The sequence below is a fragment of the Euleptes europaea genome, chromosome 19 (assembly GCF_029931775.1).
Source record: "Euleptes europaea isolate rEulEur1 chromosome 19, rEulEur1.hap1, whole genome shotgun sequence".
NCBI lineage: Eukaryota > Metazoa > Chordata > Lepidosauria > Squamata > Sphaerodactylidae > Euleptes > Euleptes europaea.
Window position 1 is genome coordinate 28,853,955 of NC_079330.1, and position 25,008 is coordinate 28,878,962.

General features: G+C 48.5%; 1 protein-coding gene across 1 annotated transcript in view; it reads left to right on the forward strand.

Annotated features, from left to right (window-relative positions):
* Nucleotides 1-616: 616 nt before the first annotated feature.
* Nucleotides 617-25,008, forward strand: part of LHFPL7 (LHFPL tetraspan subfamily member 7) — a 96,494-nt gene continuing 72,102 nt past the window's right edge. Inside the window, exon 1 of the mRNA XM_056865414.1 lies at nucleotides 617-871. Coding sequence (XP_056721392.1) covers nucleotides 617-871 — 255 coding nt within the window. The remainder of the gene's footprint in view (nucleotides 872-25,008) is intronic.

Genomic DNA, 25,008 nt, shown 5'->3' on the forward strand with positions numbered 1-25,008 from the left:
CTACTCCTGCAGACAGACTAACACGGCTACCCACTGTGTATTAAAGACAGATGGATTCACATTCTAGCTGTCTCTGAAGAAGTGAGCTGCGGCTCCCGAAAGCTCACACCCTGCCAGAAAATATTTGTGTTAGTCTTGAAGGTGCTCCTGGCCTCTTGCCCTTTTCTACTACTGCAGACGGGCGAGCGCGGCTACCCGCTGCGAATTACCTAAGGATGAAGGCAATGCGGAGCTCTCCACTGGCGAGAGGCCGTGCCAGGCACGGAGCGCATGGTTGGCTGGTTGGTTGGTGGCATCCCGGATGCCCACGTCCCCAAAGCTTCCACGTGTGTGCGTGCGAACGCATCAGCGTCCTAAGCCAGCCCTTCTAGCTGGGCATTCCGGAGAGGAGGCGAGGCGCGCAAAGGGCTGCGCGCCTCTCGCAAGGGTCCTCCCCGTCGGCCACGTGCGCCCGGCCGGGGGCGGGCGGCTCCCCTCCTGCAGGCGGTGGGTGGAGGGGGCGGCTCCTCCTCCTCCTCCTCCTCTTCCTCCTCCTCGCTGAGCCCCCCACGCAGAAGCCAGGCGCGGCGGCGTGGATGCGGCGCTGGGCGGCTGCTGCCCGGGCCGCCGTGCCAGGATGGTGGGCTGCGTGGGCTGCTTCTGGGCGCTGCTGTCCTGGTGCCTGCTGGCCGTGTGCAGCCTGGGCTTCCTCTCGCCCGCCTGGGTGGTGCGGGAGCGCGGGGCGCGGCGCGGGCTGGCACCGGCGGCGGCGGACGGGGAGGGCGGCTTCGGCTTGCTGGGGCACTGCCCCGAGCCCCGGCGCCGCGCCCGCGACTGCGGCGCCCTCGGCGGCCTGGCCCGCTTCGGAGACATCCCCTCCGCCTCCTGGCAGGTGAGCCCGGGAGCCCTGGTGTGTGTGTGGGGGGGTTCTCAGCAAAGTTGCCCACGGCTGGGATCCGTGGAGAAAACAAAGGCTCAGTGCTGTAGAAGTATTGGAGAACCAAAACAGCACAGAAAACATATATGCAATGGGATAGATACGCTGGGATCCGGCGCCTCGGTGGCTTGGCGGTGGGTGGGTGGGGGGTCATCGCTCTTGAACTCGGCGCGGCTTCGGACGAGCCGGTCTTCCTGCTCTTTCTTCCTCGAGAGTACGCCCGATCTGCCTTGAGTACACGTGAGTCAGACTCGGAGTCCATCCAAGGCAGTCTTGTCTGCTCAGACCGGCAGCGGCTCTCCAGGGTCTCAGGCGGGGCTTTTCCCCATCACCTCCTTGCCTGGTCCCTTTAACTGGAGATGCCGGGGATTGAACCTGGGACCTTCTGCATGCCAAGTAGATGCTCTGCCACTGAGCCTCAGCCCCTTTCCATGGCTCTCCAGGGTCTCAGGCAGGGCTTTTCCCCATCACCTCCTTGCCTGGTCCCTTTAACTCGAGATGCCGGGGATTGAACCTGGGACCTTCTGCATGCCAAGTAGATGCTCTGCCACTGAGCCTTGGCCCCTTTCCATGGCTCTCAGGCAGGGCTTTTTCCCATCACCTCCTTGCCTGGTCCCTTTAACTGGAGATGCCGGGGATTGAACCTGGGACCTTCTGCATGCCAAGCAGAGGCTCTGCCACTGAGCCATGCCCCCTCCCCATAGCTCTCCAGGGTCTCAGGCAGGGCTTTTCCCCATCACCTCCTTGCCTGGTCCCTTTAACTGGAGATGCCAGGGATTGAACCTGGGACCTTCTGCATGCCAAGTAGATGCTCTGCCACTGAGCCTTGGCCCCTTTCCATGGCTCTCCAGGGTCTCAGGCAGAGGTCTTTCACACCACCTACTTGCCTAGTCCCTTTAACGGGAGATGCCGGGGATTGAACCTGGGACCTTCTGCGTGCCAAGCAGAGGCTCTACCACTGAGCCACGGCCCCTTTCCATGGCTCTCCAGGGTCTCAGGCAGAGGTCTTTCACATCACCTACTCACCTAGTCTGGAGATGCCAGGGATTGAACCTGGGACCTTCTGCGTGCCAAGCAGATGCTCTGCCACTGAGCCACGGCCCCTTTCCATGGCTCTCAGGCTGAGGTCTTTCACATACCCTACCTGCCCAGTCCCTTTAACTGGAGATGCCGGGGATTGAACCTGGGACCTTCTGCGTGCTAAGCAGAGGCTTTGCCACTGAGCCACAGCCCCTCCCCAAAGAGTAAATCTGGTTGAGGCTGGGGCTGCCGGCCGGATCGGTCTGCGTGGGTGTAAAGTGCGGTCGAGTCACAGCCGAGCTGTGGCGACCCCAGCCGGGGGCTTTCAAAGCAAGTGAGAAGCAGAGGTGGTTTGCTGTGACCTTCTTCTGCAGAGCCTTCCTTGGTGGTCTCCCTTTCAACCGACCCTGCTTAGCTCCCCAGATCTGATCAGGTCGGGCTACACGGTTGTGCCTTCCCCTGATCCTGTATGGGGGAGGTAAATTCCTTTGGCTGAGCTATAGGTAGGGCTGGAGACGAGGAAACGCCATTGAGATCAATGATTATGACTTCCAACTAAGCATGGCTACAGGCTCTCTTGCTGGCAACAGGATTGACCAGTCCCCCCTCCCCATTTTTTCTTTCTTTACAAGACACTATAAAAATGGGGAAATGTTTCTCAGTCTCTTCTGGAAACGATGCATTATTTGGGAAGTGCCACATGTTACCGACACCCCCACAAACGCGTGATCATACATTCAGATTAACATGGGGCATTAGTTTGCGTGTTTGTGCTGGGTGCAGCAAACCAATATCTTTTACCTAAAAAAGACTTGAGGGCACACAACAGAGACCTAATTTAAAAGGAATATAGAGATTATTGAGGGATTTGGTACAATAGTGGGGGGAACTTTGCTTCAGTAAATGCTAGTGGTACTAAACCAAAGCACAGACACATTCCTTATCCCAATTAATATAACAACCACCACCAAATGTTCAGCAGAGCTCCTCCCATTTGGAGCAGGAGTTACTCTTTGAGCTAAAGGTGTACACATGTGGAAAATGCAAAGTTGTCTTTTGAAAGCTGTGTTTGTGACCTGGGTTCAGCCCCTGGCCTTTTTGCTAGTGCGGCCGGGAGAGACCTTTTGCATCTTGGAGAGCTGCTGCCTGTTGGAGTTGGGGGTACTAGGCAGGAAGGCAGCTTCATATTCAGGGAGGGGGTCCCTCACTCTACCATATGCGAGCTTTGTGCATGCAAGACCTCTGGTGGCATGTGGACCGCCAAAGAGCTGGGAAAAGCAACCGGGCGGCCCCCTCTGCTTGAGACCTTGGAGAGCTACCTCCAGCCCCAGCCGGTAGCGCTGGGTGACAGACCGATTGGTCTGGCTGGCTGGTGGGCAGTTTCAGATGTTACGGTATCGAAAGTGGCACGCCCGCAGAGGGATGCGGTTGCGTTTAGGGTTCCTTGGGAAAACGAGGCACAGAAGTCCTGAAGTCGCCAAGTGCATATTTGGTGGGGTTGCTGTAGCAACGTGCAGAGGATTAAAATCAGGAAGGCTTTAATGGGAAAAGCTCTGCTAGCTGTCTCTTGTACCCAACTGTGTTTGCTCTTGGACAGCGGCACAGCTTTCTCGCCCTGTTTGGAGAGAAGTTTGCGCAGGCTGCCAACACAGCTACAGATTTCATTTTGGGCGTTGGGCAGGCATTCAGTTCCCACTTGCATTTGGTTGGCAGACTTATTACAGCGGCTCTTAATTTTGGAAAGGGACCTTGAAAATTGGACTGAACTCCAAACAAATTCTTAAAGTTGAGTTCTTAATTTAAAAAGAAATATTTGGGAAAGGCTCCTGTTTGACCTGAATGGCACCTTTTATTTTCTTTTGTGGAAGAAAAGTTGCCCCTTCTTAAGCCCTTTAGAGACGAGATTGCTTCCTGCAAGGGAATCTGAATTTCTTCTGTTCAGAAATGGGCATCTTGAGGAGGGGATTGAAGAATGCGGTTGGTCCACTTCCTGTACCTCTGAGGCATATATAAAAGTGATGCTGAGCCTAACTGATCTATTTTGGGTTGTGTGTGTTGGACGCCACATTTTAATTAGGGCCCTGGTTCCTGGGCATGCAGCAGTTGCATACCAAGCCGCGTGCCACGTGCTATATTGGTACGCAAATGCTTCACACTAGAGAGCCAGTCTAAACATTCAGCCAGTATCACGTGATCGGGAATGGATAAGTTCCTTTCCACGTAACTGGTGTCACTTTGAAAGCTAGGCTGGCTTCAGTTTCACTGGGAGCTGACATAGTATAGTGGGTACATTTGGCTCAGGGAGCTTTTCAACCGGTCCTCAAACTGGTGGCCAAAGGACGATAAACGGGACCCGAATCCAAATAAGACAGAGGTGATGCTGGCTGGCTAGATGTCTCTGTTTAATTGTCTCCTTTCCCTCACTGTTGATGGCATGCAACTTTCCCTTAGGAACCTGGTTAAAAGGTCGGTAGTCCCCATAGATCCCAATTGCCTGTTAGGAACAGGCAGCCGTTGTTGTGAAAAACACTTCATTCTAGCCACATTTAGTTCAGAAGTTGACCCTGTTTCTCTGGACATCTAAGGGGCCACATTGATCCATGCTCTGGTAACCTCAGGGATAGATTACTGAAGTGCTTTATGTGGGGCAGCCCTTGAAGATGGTTCAGGGGCATCATCTGGTGCAAAATGTGGTGGTCCGTTTTTTATACAAGGTTGCCCATCAGGACCACATTACACTGATCCTGAAGTCTTTTCGCTGGTTGTCTATTTGTTTCCAGGTCCAATTTAAAGTGCATGTACTTACCTTTAAAGCCTGCTGTGACCTGGAACTCATATGCTTGAAGGATTGTCTCTCCTAATATCAGGTCGTGCAACAGTTGAATGCCTCCCAACAGGGCCTCTTAGCAGTGGTATCAAGAATGTGATCTCAGGACTGTTCTGTTGCTGCCCCATTTATAATTATAGAATCAGAGTTGGAAGGGTCACCAGGGTCATCTAGTCCAACCCCCTGCACAATGCAGGAAATTCACAACTACCTCCCCCCCACACCCCCAGTGACCCCCAAGATGCCCTCCCTCTCATGATCTGTCATAGAATCAGCATTGCTGACAGATGGCCACCTAGCCTCTGCTTAAAAACCTCCAGGGAAGGAGAGCTTACCACCTCCCGAGGAAGCCTGTTCCACTGAGGAACCGCTCTAACTGTTAGAAAATTCTTCCTAATGTCTAGACGGGAACTCTTTTGATTTAATTTCAACCCGTTAGTTCTGGTCCGACCTTCTGGGGCAACAGAAAACAACTCGGCACCATCCTCTATGTGACAGCCCTTTAAGTACTTGAAGATGGTTATCATATCCCCTCTCAGTCTTCTCCTCTCCAGGCTAAACATACCCAGCTCCTTCAACCTTTCCTCATAGGACTTGGGAAAACCTCCCGGAAGGGGTGAGGCAGCATCCTGCCCCTGGAGCGTTCCAGTAAGGTTGTAGAACAGAACTAGTTCAGAGACCTTATGGGGCAGCTTGAAGGTAGTGGATGTGGGGTTTGGCTTGTTTGTATAATGAAGTGTGTTAATTATTTTGGGAAATTATTTTCTATGGCATATGTTATTGTTACCTGCGTTGAGCCATGCCATTGTTGGGGAAGAAAGTAGGGAATATAAATGCCCTTAAATAAAGATACCTATGAAAATACCGACTGGTTGGTCACTTGAGAGCCAGCGTGGTGCAGTGGTTAAGAGCGGTGGTTTGGAGTGGTTGAGTCTGATCTGGAGAACCGGGTTTGATTCCCCACTCCTCCACATGAGCGGCGGAGGCTAATCTGGTGAACCGGGTTGGTTTCCCCACTCCTCCACATAACAGACACCCTGTGAGGTAGGTGAGGCTGAGAGAGCTGTGACTAGCCGAAGGTCACCCAGCTGGCTTCAGGTGGAGGAGTGGGGAAACAAATCCAGTTCACCAGATCAGCCTCCGTCACTCATGTGGAGGAGTGGGGAATCAAACCCAGTTCTCCAGATCAGACTCCACCGCTCCAAACCACCGCTCTTAACCACTACACCACGCTGGCTCCCAAGCTGTGCCTCTTGCTGAAGGATGGGAGCTGCCCATGAGGATGCGTGTGGAGTGATCAAACCCAGCACGTGAACCTCTGCAGCAGCCCTTGGACGGTAGCTTCCCCCATGGGATGGCAGTTTTAATTAAAATAGTGTAAAAGCGAGTCTGTGCACTCACAGACATTTTCTCCTTTGTTGCAAGAGGTACTGTGCAATCCTGGCTGCTTGAAAGGTGCTGAACCTCCGGTCAGTGTCCTGTCAGGAGGAACGTGGTGTCCATTTTATGTCTTGGTTGAGCGGCATGTGGTTCCCAGTGGAGAGTGTCCAGTTTGGGGGCTGTTCTTCCCTATATTGTGTCTTGACCCTTCTGGGTGGGGGGAATGTGCCCCTCTCTCTGGACAATTCAAACCACACAATTATTCCTCAGGAGCTCTCGGGCCAGCTTGTTGGCTTGACGTGTGTGTTAAGTGCCGTCAAGTTGCTTCTGTCTCATGGCGACCCTATGAATCAGTGTCCTCCAAAGTATCCTGGCGTTAACAGCCTTGCTCGCATCTTGCAAATTGAGGGCTGTGGCTTCCTTTATAGACTCCATCCATGTCATCTTGGGTCTTCCTCTTTTCCTGCTGCCTTCAACTTTTCCTAGCATTCTTGTCTTTCCCAGCAAGTCTTGCCTTCTGATAATGTGACCAAAATACGATAGCCTCAGTTTAGTCGTTTTAGCTTCAGGCTTGATTTGATCTAGAACTTACTGATGTGTCTTTTTGGCGGTCCACAGCATCCGTAAAACTCTCTGTGACAATGGACCCTTTGATATTTTCATGCACCTCAAAAACCAGTTGAGGAGGGGAGAAGATGTGGGTCCAGTCTCACTTTCTCCCGCCTCCTTCACTCCCAGTGTCCGGGCCAGAGTATCAACCTGTTGGTTTCCTTCTGGTGCCCAAGTATTGTAGGAGTTGAGGGTAATGTAAATGATTGGAGAACTTATAACAAAAAAACCTGGGCTGAGTGTTGTGGACAAATCATCACAAGGGGGTGAATCTCAGTGCTGCCCTAAATGTTCCTGAAATGCTTTTGGCTCACCTGCTGTTTTTGTGAGAGCTTAAATTTTTTAAAAGGTCACCTCTGAATGCTGATCAGGGTGTATTTTGTGTCTTGCAATTTAATCTGGAGATGCGTGGAAGAGTAGCTTCGAAAGGGTGCTGAAAATCTTGGCCTCTGTACCTACTGGATCTTTTTCTTTGCACCATCCCCCTGCCCCCCCAGGTGAAATTTGAAATGACCCCCCCAAAGGGCTTCCCTGCCCAAATGGTCCTCATCTTGTGGGGGAGGGGGAAGGAGGTGGGTTCCAAGAGAGCATCCAGGAAATTATCAGTAATGCACGCTGTGTGTTTGCACTGGGGGAATTATGTTAATCGCCCTACAAACGATGCTTTGAATAATGCCCAGAGGTTAATTAACAGGCCTTTCTTCTGCAAAGAAGGCCGCCTTGCCTGTTTAAAATGGCAAACTCTGTCTTAATTTCCTACCCTTCTCTTCTAATCTCTCTCTAGCTTGGTTTTGCAGGTTCATCATGACCTGCCTGTCTTTTAAATTACCTCTCAATTTCTTCAGCGAACCCCCCTCTGTGTTGTGACATTCTGACTTCCGGTGTTCAAGGAGTCTCTTGTCTTAAATACAGGGAGAATTTGAATGTGATTCTTCCACCACGCACACCTGCCATAACTGTATTGAACAATGCACCTGATGTCTTAGCTCTCACTTAGGCTCAGTATTCCAGCTTCTGGAAGCTTTGGACCCATAAGTCACCCCTGCCCATCAGCTGGCTGTCCCAATAGAGTCAAAACCAAGGAGACCAAGTCCTATGAGGAAAGGTTGAAGAAACTGGGTATGTTTAGCCTGAAGAGAAGACTGAGAGGTGATACGATAACCATCTTCAAGTACTTGAAGGGCTGTCACATAGAGGATGGTGCCGAGTTGTTTTCTGTTGCCCCAGAAGGTCAGACCAGAATCAACGGGTTGAAATAAAACCAAAAGAGTTTTCATCTAGACATTAGGAAGAATTTTCTAACAGTTAGAGCGGTTCCTCAGTGGAACAGGCTTCCTCAGGAGGTGGTAAGCTCTTCTTCCCTGAAGGTTTTTAAGCAGAGGCTAGATGGCCGTCTGTCAGCAATGCTGATTCTATGACCTTAGGCAGATGATGAGAGGGAGGGCATCTTGGCCATCTTCTGGGCATGGAGTAGGGGTCACTGGGTGTGTGTGGGGGAGTTTGAAATTTCCTGCATTGTGCAGGTGGTTGGACTAGATGACCCTGGTGGTCCCTTCCAGCTCTGTGATTTTATGCAAGAAGCAATTGCTCCCACTTTAGGGTCTCTGTGTTGGCCAGAGTAACCAGTTACCTGGACTGATAGATGTAGCAACTCCACCTCCTCTGAATCTTGAATTTGATCTCTGTCTGCTCTGTTGCCAATGCCACATTTCCACAGCCGATCATGAACTTTGTGGGAACTCGCTTGCTGGAAGAGATGGGGAGGACCCCTGTTTGACAAAGGGGTGATCCGTTCGCATGGAGGATTGGTCTCTGAACAGGGTCAGACAACAGAGGGGCAGCCCCCTGTCGGCCGGCTTGTGGGCAGCAAGACAGATGTCTCAGGATGCTGTTTGGAAGCTGAAAATAGGATTAGATGCCCCCCCCCGTTTGATCCAACAGCACAGATTTGATGTGTTCATCTATATTTACATCACCTACTTGCCTCATCTCTTTAACTGGACATGCCAGAGATTGAACCTGGGACCTTCTGCATGCCAAGCAGGTGCTCTACCATTGAGCCACAGCTGTGACTTGATGGCAGAAAACCCCAAACCCTCTACGTAGCAAGTCTGGACTTCCTTGGTGGTCTCCCATCCGCTACTAACCAGGACCCACTTGCTTAGCTTCTGAGATTTGACGAGATCGGGCTGGCCTGGGCCATCCAGGTCAGGGCACCCTTTCATTTGGACTCACCCAAATCTCACAGCATAGTGCCTTCTTTTGGAGTTCCCCAGGGTTGGGTGTCAAGTTCCTGACTCCTGTGGTATGTAACTTCAGGCACATCCAGAAGGCTAGACCCCTTCTTGGAACTGTAGAGCCATCTTCCGTCAGTAGAGAAATGTCCAGAGGGTAGTTTTTATCAAATGTTTTTTTCTCAGCGTGAGAGCCCAGGCGTGGTGCAGTGGTTAAGAGCGGCGGTTTGGAGCGGTGGACTCTGATCTGGAGAACTAGGTTTGATTCCCTACTCCTCCACATGAGCAGAAGAGGCTAATTTGGTGATCTGGATTTGTTTCCCCGTTCTTAGATGGAAAATATAACAAACTCCCATTGGAAGCAGGCAAATGTATTTGTAAACAGGATGTAACTAAAACCTCTGAACATGTATTATTTGCATGCAAACTGTATGATCATATACGCATGAGATCACTGATTCCATTACTTATAGAATGTCCTAGAGTTTTGAGGAAACAACCTCTTAAGCTCTTACGATCAGATACAATAGAGAACTAAACTAATAGAGTCGCCGGATTTGCCTGGCTAGCAATTAAAATAAGACAGAGCTGGATCAAGTCTATGCAATAGCTAAAGAAACATGGGATGTATACTGACTGGAACTTTTTAGATTGGTTTTATAATAATTTACAAATTTACCTGCTTGGATTATTTTTAATCTTTTTTTATACTTTAATTATTGTAATTTTAATTATTTAATTATTGTAATTTTATGCATACTTTGCCTACGTGCCCTACTATTTATTAAAAGGTAAAGGTCCCCTGTGCAAGCACTGGGTCATTCCTGACCCATGGGGTGACGTCAAATCCTGACGTTTCCTAGGCAGACTTTGTTTTGTGGGGTGGTTTGCCAGTGCCTTCCCCAGTCATCTTCCCTTTACCCCCAGCAAGCTGGGCACGCATTTTACCGACCTCGGAAGGATGGAAGGCTGAGTCGACCTTGAGCCGGCTACCTGAAACCGACTTCCGTTGGCATCGAACTCAGGTCGTGAGCAGAGCTTGGACTGCAGTACTGCAGCATACCACTCTGTGCCACGGGGCTTTTCTGCGCCACGGGGCTCTTAACTATCTATTAAGTAATTTTAAAACTTGACGTATTTGATGGTCTATGACCGTAAATAAATATGATGAAATATTATTTGTTTCCCCACTCCTACGCACGAAGCCAGCTGGGTGGCCTTGGGCTGGTCACAGCTCTCTTTGAGCTCTCTCAGCCCCACCCACCTCCCAGGGTGTCTGTTGTGGGGAGGGGAAGGGAAGGTGATTGTAAGCCGGTCCGATTCTTCCTTAAGTGGTAGAGAAAGTCGGCATATAAAAACCAACTCTTCTTCTCCACGATGGCCACCTGTGAACGCCGAAGTTCATCTCCAAGTCCCAGATACTCCCGTGCTCGTGGTGCGTGGCTGGGCTCTGAGAACGTGGGACTTGCCAAAGGCAAAAGCTTCTGTAGGGTGCTACTGGCTGCCTTGCGGATTTTAAGCATTTGGGTGGCTGAACTGAGAAGAGCAGGGACCTGTCTTTGTGCCGGGGACCTCCCACCGCTGCTAAGATGAGGATCAGGCGGTGGGCCATGACGGCTTTGGCATTGGCTCTGGGAAAGGCTTTCTCCCTCCCGGAGCAATAATGAAGGCATGCTGGGAAAGAGAGGTTGATTTGGCAACCCTCAACAGCACCCGAGGTGCCGCCTAATTAAAATTTCATTAAGTCTCTTTCGCCTGCCTTGATGGAGGTCGCAGGCAATGCTATTGATGTGCTAATGCCTTGTTTCTCCCCCCCTTTCTCTCTTCTCAACCATCCATCACTTCTCTTCCCCCCCCACCCCAGTAAAAAACTGCACCAATGTAGAAGGTCTGCCCAGCCCCCATTCTGGCTTCTGTTATGGAGCGGATGCACTATTTCTGTCTGAACTTCTTCCCTGATTTGTTTTTTAAACAGTTTTTTATTATTTTCCATAATATTATAATAAAACATTTCAACAATTGATAAAAATCGTCAACACAAGGAGAAAAATATATATAATATTGTTGAAAGTACATTTTATCATTTAGTAAAAATTAAAACTTCCCCTTCACCCCCCTCCATCTTATTATAAATTTATGTACTCTTTTGTATAAAAAGTCTAATCCTAATATTGTCTTATACAATTAAATATAGTTTCTTTGATCACCATCGATTAGATTATAGTTACGTACTATTTTGAATATAGATTTCATTATTTCAAATTAATCACAATATAATAATTGTAACTTTTAATTATTAGGTATTATTTATAATAATAAAAATGGATTAGATCAATAAATAACCTTTGAGCATCCCCATTTGAAATTCATTTTCGCAGCAAACCCTCCACGCCTCCCATTCACCCATAAATTGTACATTGTCTTTTTGGTTTATCAATGCAGTTTCCCTGACTTTTTTTTTTGTAAAGTTAAAATAATTTGACTGGCACTTCTCTTTAGACTAGCAGCGCAACCCTAAGCAGAGTTGCCCCCTTCTGAGCACACATACATAGAGCCTGCGTGCGTGTTACTTAGGAGTAAGGCTCATGTTTGAGTGGAATTACTTCTCGGGGGGGGGGTATAGCCTTTCCCATCCTTGACTAGCAAGGAAGCTCTCTTTTAAAAGCCGAGGTGGGGTTTGGCATGAGGAAGTGGAAGAAGGCTAAAAAGGACGGAGGATGGAGGCTGCAGGCGTGGAGTGGAACTGGTACTGAGGTTGGGAGCTGAACAACAGGGCTGTAGATTTGGGCGGCGTCCCTTGCACAAGCCGACTGCCTGAGCTGAGGGTTTCCCTCCTCCATCGCCAATTTATTCTGTAATAATGCTAGTGGCGAGGGAGATCCTAATCTGTATTGATTTGAAAATTCTGGCTGCTCCGCTGGTGGGTTTCGTGGTTAGGAGGTGGGTGAGGGGCTATGGCTGGCTTGGAGGGCTCCCGCTTGAGCCAGCGTGGTGTAGTGGTTAAGGGCGGTGGACTCTAATCTGGAGGACCGGGTTTGATTCCCCACTCCTCCACATGAAGCCAACTTGGGCTAGACACAGTTCTCTCCATACTCTCTCAGCCCCACCTACCTCACAAGGGGTCTGTTGCGGGGAGAGGAAGGGAAGGAGATTGTAAGCCAGTTTGATTCTCCTTAAAAGGCAGAGAACTTCAGCATATAAAAACCAACTGTTCTTCTTGAGGGCTGCTTGGGACCTAACATGGGGGATGGCCATGCTTCAGTGTTCTTGGAGGGCTTGGAGACGGGAAGCGTGCATGTGTCCACTTGCAGACCTTCTCACAACTGTTCCCACTCTGTGATAAAGCTGGCTCTAACTGTGAGCAAGGAAAGTTTGTTATGGCACTCCAGAGGTTGAATGTCTCCCTGTGCTAGGGTTACCAACTCTGGGTTGGAAAATTCCTGGAGATTTTGGGGGTGGAGCCTGGGGTATTAGTAGTTATTAGTATTTAGCAGTTTGGTCCAATTATTGCTCGTGCGTTGAATGTTTTTAGCCACCTTGAGGCTTTTGGGAAAGGCAGGGTATAAATATTTAAAATCACGATTAAAGGATGGGTCATCTGCCTCTCGAAATTTGGAATGAGTAAATGAATCTGTAGGCAAATGCTTCATTCTGCCTTAACTAAAATTTAGTACATGACATGAAATCATCTTTGGGAAGGATATGGGGTCCCACCGTGGGGTTATCCCTTGAATATCCCTGATTTTCCTTACTTTTATACATTATTATAAGCTCTTCTCAGTGGATTCAGCAGGGTAATGAAGGAGGGCGAAAAGAATGTGTGTGTGTTAAGTGCCTCAAGTTGCTTCTAACCTATGCCCCCCCCCCCCATGAATTAATGTCCTCCAAAATGTCCTGTTCTTAACAGACTTGCCCAGGTCTTGCAGACTAAGTGCCATGTCAGCTTCCATATCAGCTTCCTGTAGAGTCAATCCATCTCATGTTGGGTCTTCCTCTTTTCCTGCTGCCTTCAACTTTTCCTAGCATTGTTGTCTTTTCCAGTGACTCTTTTCTTCTCATAATGTGACACATAGAAATATTTTTTAGTTAATTTTCTGGGAATATGTTGCCCACGCGTGAAGTCCTATACCCCAGATCTGCTCTGCCCCTCTTTCCTTACTCGTAGAAGGGCAGGAGCAAACCACCATGCGACCTTGATCCTTGCCAAATTTTTAATGTGGATTTGGTGATTTGACGCGGTGACAACCCCCCCCCTCTCTTTTCAGCCCCACGGTCCTCGTTGCTAACTCTGATTCTGATTTGTGTTAGGGAAATGACATAACTGTCGTTCCCAGTCTTTATGGGATCCCTCATCCTGTCACGTCAGGTAAAAATCCCACAGTTGCTGCTAGAGAGGTTGGCAAATAGGAAAGTTCCTGGAGGGTGCAGCAAAAAGACTCTCTGGAATCTATTCTTATCCGGGAGAGGTGAAGACTGCAAGCGGAGAAAGAGGTCTTCTCCGGTTTGATCAGTCCTGTCCCCCCAATGCCTGACCAGTATTAGAATTAAAGTGTCCTTGAGCATATGCAGAGATGGTCCAAGCCCACTCTTCAAGACAGGAAGCTTGTTGGAGGGGGGGTCTTGTGAATGGCTCTGGTTGCATTGTAGATTCTGTTGGCAGAATATGTTGAGTACGCAGAGAAGGGTCAGACTCGCTGATTCAAGATAAAGTTGCCTTTATTGAGGGAACTACGTTTTAGGATAGGAAAGCTGAGGCAGAGCCTCTAGCTGTCTATCTAGCTAAGGAGGGGGAGTGAGGGTAGAATTACTTCCAAGAAGGAGGAAATTGTTTCCTAAGAACATCAGTCTGAGGACAGACAGGAGGTGTGAAAAAAGGGTGGAAAGGTCTCTAACCTTACAGCCCTAACTAGCTGACCACTTGCTGGGTCTTCTTCTCAGTTCCTTTGCACGCTAGATATTGCAACTCTTCGAACAGTTTCCTCTGCCACTTTTGAGGTCCTGAGCTTGTTCCCCCCCCCCTGCCAACTTTTTGCACTCTGGTTTCTTCACCCCACCTCACTTTCTCAGCTGCCTTTACCCCAATACAATCTAGGTCCAACGTACACCGCTCTGAGCAGTACATGAGAATCTGTGGATTGAAGCAAGCCCCTCCTTATTGGGGACAATCAGAATATTACAAAAAAAGTTATTGCATGACCATCATTTTGGGAATCTTTCTGTGGACCAACATGGCTATCTACAATCTTTATGGATTCAAAGAAAGGTACATTTCAAACATGTCTAAAGTGTGTCTATTCTTCTTGAAGTCATGCCTGGCTCCAAACCCGTTTCCTTGCCCACAAGACAGTTGCTCTGTCCAGGCATCTGTGAACATTCTGTGACATCACAGAAGCTCATCCAGTAGCTGGGAAGGAGGTGGAGCTTGGAGACTTACCAGTTGCCTAGACTTGTCAAATCAAGGAGGCAATCATTTTGCTCCTCGATGCTGTTCCTCTTTGGCCATGACAGCTCAGTCTTAAAATGTGTGATCCTCTCCAGGGAGTCCTTTGCACTTTGAAAATCTAATTGCTAAGCATTAGCTGCTGCTAATGGCCCACCTCTAGAGTGAGGCATGCACTCTCCTTGGATCCCTCTGTATCCCGGCTTTGGAATCTAATTTTGCATTATTTCCCAATCGCCCGCTCTCAGAGGCCGTAAAACCTCCTTGTCCGTTCTGCTCCCACTCCTGAGGGTGATTAATTGTTGATCCCAAACAAATTAAAGAGCCTCTCCTTGGGTCCATAAATATGCCTTTCTGTGGCCTCTGTAAATCCTGATTGATGACAGACCCATATCCGTTGTTTTATTACCTTGGTGGCTGTAAGACGCTGGCAGCGGCCATTCTGTTGGTTAAACAAACCTGAGCGTACCTGCACAAAATTCTCCTCCAATAATAATAATAATCTGTTAATTCAAAGTGAAATTTAAACTGGAAACTGGCACAAGCGATGTTTTTTGAAGTCCTGGACTTGTTGGCAGCTAATTTTGACTGGGTAGCCACTTTGAGGAGGTGATGGATAGCCGTGGGGGCTTTTTCCCTCCCTGATGGACAGTCAGAAGCCCCAGGGCCTCTGCCCTTGCGCTTTAGAATCCCTCCCCTGGGAGAAGGTGGATTTCTCAGGGTGGATTTGGCCCAGAGGCAGCAAGTTGTTGAACCCTGGGGTAGAGTTATAAGAAGCTTAACAGGGCCCTGTCAGCGACTACCTTATTTTCCCTATCAACAAGGCAATAAAACAGGTTCTTGCTCCAAGAAGCTTGCTGCCTAAATTTTCAATGGTGGGGAGAAGTGACCAAGTGAGGGGTATAGGTAGGGTTGCCAACCTCCAGGCACTAGCTGGAGATCTCCTGCTATTACAACTGATCTCCAGCCGATAGAGATTAGTACACCTGGAGAAAATGGCCGCTTGGGCAATTGGACACTATGGCATTGAAGTCCCTCCCCTCCCCAAACCCCACCCTCCTCAGGCTCTGCCCCAAAAACCTCCCATCGGTGGCGAAGAGGGACCTGGCAACCCTAGGTATAGAGAAGGGAAAGGAGGGTGATCTACGGACAACAAGCAATGAATCCAAACAGGTGCCACCGTTCATGTGTCGTCCAGTTCGTTTTCCTTGTGGGTCAAAGACTGAAATTTTAAATTTAGGTTGAGCTTTTAAGGGTCAGGGTGGTTTTGTGGTTGGGTTTGAAGGAACAGGGAGGACACAACTGATTTGGTGTGAATGGGGCACCCTCGCCAACTTCCATGACTCTTTGGGGGAAGCCACGATGGTGTATGTCCAAAATAAACTTCAGCGGGGGGATAAGAACACTTTCGGGGCGCCCTCCATGTGGCCTGAAAATCCCGCTTTTGGTGATCACTAGTGCATGGTTACTGTCACTGGGTTACTTACTATTTGAACGGCACCGTTCCGGCACGGGTTAAAGCTGCCCCTAGACAGAGCACTGGTTTGCACATGCAGTAGTTAGGTGTCAAAGACATGAGGCTGTAGAGTGGACTGTAGCACATACAGAAGTGTGTTTTCATGCAGTGCTTGTCTTTGTGTGTGTAACATCTGCCTTGTGTGCTTGGCACGTTGGCTCTTCTTAATGTCTTTGGGATTCTGTAGCAGTTGGCATGGTAGATTCTTTCCAGTGTTTGCAGGACTGGGGTTTGGGAGCAAAAGCTATTTTTAGCAGCGGGAGTATAATATATTTTGAAACATGTAGCTGGGCTGAATTGGTTATAAGGTAGGGTTTTTTTCCCATGCAATAACTTTTTCCTCCTAGTAGCTGTGCTTGGATTTTGCTGCTGTCACAGATGGGTTGTACAGAGTGTGGATTTCCACCCCCCACCCTCCCGGTCCTCTCCCACTGAACTATTTTTGGTACCTGCCCTTCCGACGATTTCCTGTTTTTCTCAAATCCTTTCCTCTAGTTCTGTAGCAAAGGACAATGGAGAGATGCCAGGATTTCCTAAAAGGTCAAAGACAATTTTGTTCTACTAGTCACGGAAAACAGTAATTTTGCTTTCCTGCTTAGAGGAAAAGGCATATATATTAAACCTTTTGTGGATTCTTGTAGGACCCCCTCCCCCCCACGCACACACCCTTGTGCCGGCTCCAGAGACTGAGCAGCTGCCTCCTCTTTGTCCAGTAGACCCCCCCAAAAAAGCTTTTCTTCTTCCTGTTTGTTTCCAAAGTTAGAAGGTCTTTTGCATTTAGGTTTGCCAGCTCCGGGCTGGGAAATACTTGGAGATTTTGGGGGTGGAGCCTGAGGAGGGTGGGGCTTAGGGAGGGCGTTCAGTGGGGTATCATGCCATAGAGTCCACCTTCCAAAGCGGTGATTTTCTCCAGGGGAACGGATCTCTGTCGCCTGGAGTTAGGGTTGCCAACCTCCAGGAACTAGCTGGAGATCTCCTGCTATTACAACTGATCTCCAGCCGATAGAGACCTGGAGAAAATCGCCGCTTTGGCAATTGGACCTCCCAAACCCCGCCCTCCTCAGGCTCCACCCCCAAAACCTCCCCTTGGTAGTGAAGAGGGACCTGGCAACCCTACCTGGAGATCAGTTGTAATAGTGGGGGAACTCGAGCCACCATCCAGCCAAACCCTATTTGCATTTTAGGATGAGTCCAGAGCAGTTTGTCTCCAGTGCCAGCAATTGTGGTTTTGTTGAAATTGTAGCTTGTATCTCTTTATATGCCTAGATCTTTCATAATGCTGATGAGGCTTGAACTTGTTTAGGGTGTCTGTATTTTCGGCATATTGGGGGATATTCTTAGCTGGCTGGCTGATGCAGCTAAGCAGCAAAAATCTTGTCCAGTGAAACTTACTGGTAGTACATTTCATGACAGGCCAAAGAAAATAATTTCATCACGCAACATGTAATTTTAATTTATGGAATTTGCAGCCACAAGATATGGCTGCTGGGCAGTTAAAAAGTAGTTGAAAAATTCATGGAGACTAGCACAATCAACAGCCATTGATCATGATGGCTAAGTGGAACCCCCATGCCGAAAGGCAGTGTATCCCTAAGTAACATTTGGTGGAGACATACAACAGTAGAGGACTGTTTCCCTCATGCCTGGATTAGGATGCTGGATTAAACAGACCCTTTTCTGATTCATCATGGGAGCTCCTATGTTTTGTATGTTTTAAAAAAGAAAGTTATTAGTTAAAAGAAATCTGACATTGGGAAGATGAATTCTACGCCCCAGGGCCACATTCTCTTCTGTAATTCAAGACATCAGAGGACCTAACTTTATGTGGACTAATTTTCTTGCATATGCACAAGTAACAGTGAAGATCTGTGTGCTGTGATGGCAGCTGCTGCTGAAGCAACTTTTTAAACACTCTACACAGCCAATCAGAAGCCCTACTGGGCCCCACCCACCTGCCCCCACAGACACTACATTGGGGACACCTGTAGTAGGCTGTTTCAAACCGGGAAAATGGCATGGGGGTGGGGGAAGGCTGAAGGCCCTTCTCCCCGCACTAGGATTGCCAGCCTCCAGGTGGTGGCTGGAGATCTCCCACTATTACAACTGATCTCCAGGTGGCCGCCTTGGAAGATGGACTCTATGGCATTATACCCCATTGAAGTCCCTCCCCAAACCCCACCCTTCTCAGGCTCCACTCCCAGAATCTCCAGGTATTTCCTAACCCTACCTTACAAACTGTGGCCCTGAGCCAGATTGGGCACCTGCACACCTGGAAATTTAGTTTTGAGAATGAAACTCGCAAGGCGCCTCTGATCAGAAGTCCTTGTGACAGACATGGGGTGGGGGTCGTGCTACACTCAGCTCTGATCAGAATTTTTTGCCTGGCTTGGTTCCATTGGGAAAAAGAAGCTCTTTTCTAGCAGGCTGTTTTTAAAACTTCTATTTTGTCATCAGGTTTGGTCCGTCTTCCGTTACGTGTTGTTTGTGCCCACTGAGCACCAGTGACCCAAAAAAGAAAGTTGGGAAATGTGTTCATTTTAATGGAAAAGATTCATTGCAAAGATATAGAAAATGGCGCAGACATGAAGACTTGAGCGTTTGTTTGTCGTGAGGCAGAATTGAAAGGAAATGGGGAATTTCAGGCATCTCCTCCAATTCCATCTAATTTTTCCACTGCCAGAATATTCTCTCCCTGCAACTCCGTCTCCTTTTAAAATTATGACAAAGCCGGCATCTCTTGTTAACTGATGAGGGCACTGGTTCTTCCCAAATGATAAGATTTAGTTGCTGAAATCAGATTCAGATTCATTATTAATACGGCTAATGCCATTAAAACATTCATATCAGTGACAGGAGTTGCTGAAATTGTAAGACTTGACTGTTACGGAAAAAATGATGTGCTTAAGGGATGGAGAAACCAAGCAAATAATTTTCAAAAGAAATGACATCCCTTTAACTTGGGGGGGCGTGTATTATGAAGAAGAAGAGTTGGTTTTTATATGCCGACTTTCTCTACCTTTTAAGGAGAATCAAACTGGCTTTCAGTTGCCTTCCGTTCCTCTCCCCACAACAGACGCCTTGTGAAGTAGGTGGAGCTGAGAGAGTATGGAGAGAACTGTGACTAGCCCAAGTTGGCTTCCTGTGGAGGAGTGGGGAATCAAACCCGATTCTCCGGATGAGAGTCCACCGCTCCTAACTACAGCTCTTAACCACTACCCCATGCTGGCTGTCAGAGGCACCCACCCTCTTCGGACTTGCGGGGTGTGGAATAAAGAACTTCAGACACTGGGAAAAGGCACTTGAATCCATGAGATCACATGAGACTTGCAATGAGAGCTTGTGGAATGGAACCTTCCTTTCTGTACTTACTAGACCCCTTAGTGGCTGTACCACATTGGTTCCCAACCGGGGGTCTGCGGACCCCCAGGGGTCTGCGAGAACTAAATTAAGGTCCGCAAAACAAAGTTATAAACCCATAATAAATATTTTCAATTAAAAGTTCTCTATTATAAAAATATATTCAAATATTATTCTAAGTTTAATGTTTAACTAAGTTATGATTAAAGTTTATTTTCAAATTCTCGGAATTTCTATTTTGAACTTTGGGGTCCCTGCACCGAACAAAAAAGTCCTAGTGGCCCCTGGTCAAAAAAAGGTTGGGAACCACTGCTGTACCAGAAATAGGAGAAGCTTCCGCCCACCAGATTTGGGGCCGCTGCTTCCTGGGGCTGCGGTTACTGACTGAATCAACCTTCTGCTGGAAACATCGGCAAGCTTTTCTCAGCGTACTGGTCTTTGGTGCTGGTACGACGTACTGGTATGTGTATACCTGTCAGCGTACTGGTCTTTGGTGCTGGTACGATGTACTGGTATGTGTATACCTGTCCGTTGGCACCCTCAGCCCGAGTAGAGCTCATGGATTTGTTAAATAGCCTTGTTAAATAGCAAGGAGCTGTTATTCCAGCACTGGAAAGATTAGGCATCTGCACCAATGCAGCTGTGGGGTAAGAACTCCACCACATGCCGCACCTAACTTAGGCCACAGCAGGTAAAATACTCGCCTGCTGATTTGGCTTCCATTAACAGAGATGTTTAAATAATTTAAAGAAGTCTTGCTGAATGGAGAGTTTTGGCACTGCTCAGATATACCTTATAATTGTCTTGTTTTTGAAGTTCATTGGACCTTTCTGTCTTCTCCTCTTTTCTTCCTTCCGTTATCTTTATACTATATCCTGAGTCTCGCCTGCCACACTTGCTGTATGATTCTTGGTATTTTTTTTAAAGATGTTCAAAAAATGGTGTCAAAAACATAAACTGCAAATCAGAACATCTGCCATGAGAATGCACAATGGCCTTAGAGAAGGCATTCCTCCTTCCCCCCCCTTCCTGGCCTTCATCTATGGTGTGGAAAGAAAAATATTGACACTACATTATTGGCAGAAAATAGTGAAGATTTGAAACGACTACTGCTGAAAGTTAAAAGAGAAAGTGCCAAAGCAGGACTACAGCTGAACATCAAGAAAACAAAAGTAATGACTACAGGAGAATTACACAACTTTAAGGTTGACAAGAGTCACTGGAAAAGACAGTCATGCTAGGAAAAATTGAGGGCAGCAGGAAAAGAGGAAGACCCAACAAGAGACGGATTGACTCAATAAAGGAAGCCACAGCCTTCCATTTGCAGGATCTGAGCAGGGCTGTCAAAGATAGGACATTTTGGAGAACTTTCATTCATAGGGTCGCCATGAGTCGGAAGCGACTTGACGGCACTTAACACACACACACACAACGTTGACAATGAGGAAATTGAAATTATTGAAGAGTTTCTATTCCTTGGCTCCACCATCAACCAAAAGGGAGACTGCAGCCAAGAAATCAGAAGGAGATTGAGACTAGGAAGAGAGGATGTCATAAAAGGTGGCTGTGTATTGGGGCCGACCTTTGATGTCACCCTGATCTGTGGGGGGAAGGGGGGGGGGAGGAAGGATGGAGATGCACAGACATGGAGACAGGAAAAACACAACGTGGAAAAAGGGAGGGAAGAAGGGCCAAGCGGGAAGGGGAAAGAAAGGAATGGGGGGGGGGGGAGGAGGCCAAGCTCAAGATGTAATGCCGTCGCTGCCCTCAACCATAAGCCTGGTGGAACATCTCCATCTTGCAGGCTCTGCAGAATTGGGTTAGATCCTGCAGGGCCCAGGTCGCATTAGAGAGAGAGAGAGTTCCACCAGGCCGAGAAAGCTGAGAGGGTGTCAGCTTAGGATGGGCTGATACCTTAGTGGGGCTCTGGTCTGATCCAGCAGGGCTGCTCTTTTTTTATTTTTTATTTTTTACATATTATTATTTGTCCTTTGTTTCCATTCACGTCCCTTTTGCTGTCGCTGGGTGGGATTCTGTTTCTTTTTTTAACTCCACTGTCACAAATAATCTTGAAAGGTGCATTAATTGCAACGGAGAGAAAAATCAGCACAAGGAAAGAGGAATGGGTGCGGAAATGAGACGTGTGGGATTATTTCCCTTCCTTTGTTCCAGGAGGGCAGGGAGCTGCTTCTGTTGGCAGCAGAGGACGGGACTCGCAATAATGGGTAGACATTGGGCAAAAACACACGGTCGCTTTATCCTCCTTTAATCCCTGTTTCCGCCAGGATTCAGCCTGGATCGAACTCATGCGTTTTGCCTAATGTGCATTCGATCCTGGCTAAAACAGGGATTAAAAGAGGATAAAGCAACCATGTGTTTTCGCCCATTATGGGTGGAAAGATCCCAGCTGGCCTAGTCGTCTTCCTGCAACTGTCTCCCTGCTTGACTCCCGCATTGTTTCAGGCCACATGTGCAGTTCTGGAGGCCTCGCTTCAAAGAGGATGTGGGCAGAATCAAGGGGGTGTAGAGGAGAGCGACGGGGATGATCAGGGGCCTGGAGACCAAGCCCTACGAGGAAAGACTGAGGGAGTTGGGAATGCTTAGTCAGAAGAGGAGGTTGAGTGGGGACAGGATTGCTTTCTTTAAGCATTTGAAGGGCTGTCACTTAGCGGAGGGCAGGGAGCTGTTCCTGTTGGCAGCAGAGGATAGGACTCGCAATAATGGGTTTAAATTGCAGGTAGAAAGGTACCGGTTGGATATTAGCAAAAACGATTTTTGCAGTAAGAGTTGTTCGACAGTGGAATCAGCTACCTAGGGAGGCGGTGAGCTCCCCCTCACCGGCAGTCTTTAAGCAAAGGCTGGATAAACACTTGTCAGGGACACTCTAGGCCAGAGGTCCCCAAATGTTTTGAGTCATGAAGCAAGCGCCTATATCAGGGGTGGGGAACCTTTTTTCTGCCAAGGGCCATTTGGATATTGTCGAAGGCTTTCACGGTCAGAGTTCATTGGTTCTTGTAGGTTATCCGGGCTGTGTAACCGTGGTCTTGGATGTGTTGTGCCGACCTAACCACATTCAGACACGCAAGCTACACGCATACACAGCCCGGATAACCTACAAGAGCCATTTGGATATTTATAACATCATTCGCGAGCCATACAAAATTATCAACTTAAAAATTAGCCTGCTATTTGGTCAAATGTTTAGCCAAGAGGCACGACCGGAGATGGCTCTGAGTGTCTGCCATGTAGAGCGACTCGCTTTTGAGCTCTGCCGTCCTCAGCTGCCGTCCCCAGCTGGGCCCAAAAGATTCAGGCAGGGCAGCAAACACAAGACGGAGTGAGCGACAAGCAGCTTGGGGCTTGTAGGCAAAGGAGCTCGGTCCAGTAACGCCCCACGGGAGGGGGAGATCTCCAGTCTTCAATCCTTCTGAGATACAGATCTGCCAGGACCCACGAAGGGCCAGACCAAATGATTTTGCGGGCCTTATACGGCCCCCGGGCCTGACGTTCCCCACCCCTGGCCTATATACTAAAGTGAACGACAGTAGTATTTTTCCTTCCAGTCTCTTCATGGAGCACTAGGAGATGTTTTGCAGAGCACCATGTGCTCCATGGAGCACAGTTTGGGAACCTCTGCGAGTCTAGGATGTGTTGTGCCGACCTAACCACATTCAGACACGCAAGCTACACGCATACCCACAGAAGCCGCTTGCCAGTGCCCCCCAGTGGCACACACACACACGCCAAAGGCTGGAATCTTTCCTCTCACATAAGGGAACAGCCTTCCTCCCACCTATTCCTCCTTTAAGTTTCGCGTCACCCTGCAAGGGAACAATAGAGTTCTATTCATTACTGTAGCAAAGCTCACGCAGGCGCTGTAGAAACTAATGACGTTGCATTGACAAGCTAACATCGAATGTGATTGGAATGTCAAATGTCTATAAAACCTCTTGCATTGCCCCTCCCTCGGTGTGACAGGATCGCGGAGCTTTGTCTGGATCCTGGATCACCCGGTTATGACTTCTCGGCCAATAAAGCAAGCCGTAAGCTCACACCGGCCTCCTTGCCCTCATTACTCCATTGGACTCTATGTTAATGGGGGGGGCACATCAGATGATCCTGCATTGAGCAGGGGGTTAGGCTAGATGGCCTGTATGGCCCCTTCCAACTCTATGATTCTATTTCTTACAAGGGATATCTAGGCGGCTTGTGACCTCCTGCCTCTACCTACATATCCATCCATTTATTGCTGAATGCTATAGAATGAGCAATCTGTAGGGATCTCCCTGTGACTCTTGGCAAACCAATGCTGCCCTCCTGGAAGTTAGTTCAGAGCAAGATCTGGTTGGGAGTTTGCAGCCCCCGCTACAGGAGTCTCAGCTAGGCAAACTTGATTCTCTTCTCTCAAGCAGAGCCTTTAAACAGAAGCTCTGTCCCCATCTGAGTGCTGCGGGCAGGGAACGGTAGGGCTGGGTTACTTCCTCACTCCGTTCCCCCAAATAATACATCAAGATGGCAGTTCAGAAATGAAATTATCACTGGAAATGCACGTGTGCTGGCTATTAATAGCATGTAGGGAATGGGGCGGGGGGAGGAAGAGCGCTTCCGTCCACATGAATAATTATGCAGACGAGGCCAAGAAAGGCAGCCACAGCCCCTCGGTGGAGCTGTGGTTGTGTTGCTCCTGGGAGGAGGCGTAAAGATGGGTGTTTTCCCCCTGGGGCGGGAAATCTTCATCCTCTAAGCTAGTTGGAGCAAAAAAATGCAGAATTCCCTGGATTCTTAGGAGAATGAATGTTTTATTTGTTTGCTTGTTTATTATTTTCTGTCCTGCCCCACGCCAACCAAGTCGGGCTCAGGGCGGCTTACAGGATATTCCAATAATTAAAACATATATGTTACAGTCAAAATCTCCAGTATCTTTTAAAATTCTAAAAGTTCTATTGGTGCCCTTAAAACCATCACAATAACAGGGAACTAAACAGAGGGGAAGGAATAAAGGGAGGGAAATTGCAGGTAAGAAAATACAACGAATCCTGCTGGATCAGACCAGTCTCTGAGCATGCTGCTTCCCACAAGGGCCAACCAGGCGGTACCAAGCAGGGTGACAGAGACCAAAGCCTCCTGCTGCGATTACCTTCCCCAAGTGGCATTCAGAACTAGAGTGTCTCTGGACAGAGGTTCATTTAGCCATCAGGGCTGATGATTGCCCCAGGGCCATCAGGAGAGCCAGCATGGTGTAGTGGTTAAGAGCGTTGGTTTGGAGCAGTGGACTCTGATCTGGAGAAACAGGTTTGATGAGCAGCGGAGGGTGTCTGTTGCGGGGAGAGGAGAGGGAAAGTGATTGTAACCTGGTTTGAGTCTCCATTAAGTGGTAGAGAAAGTCAGCATATAAAAACCAACTCTTCTTCTCCTCCTCCTCTATGAACTTTTGGACACATGCCTTGTACTGAATCAGACCACTGGTCTATCACAGCCAGTATTGCCTACTCAGACTCCAGGGTCTCAGGCAAAGGTCTTTCATATTATCTCCTACCTGGTCTTTTCAACTGGAGATGCCAGGGATTGAACCTGAGGCCTTCTGCATTCCAAGCAGTTGCTCTACCACAGACTATGGGTATATCATCCTGGGGCATTAACAAATTCAGTCCTGAGTTTGTGTGGCGTTCTTACCTTGGTTTGCCCCAAACCTGCTACCCATCAACTTTA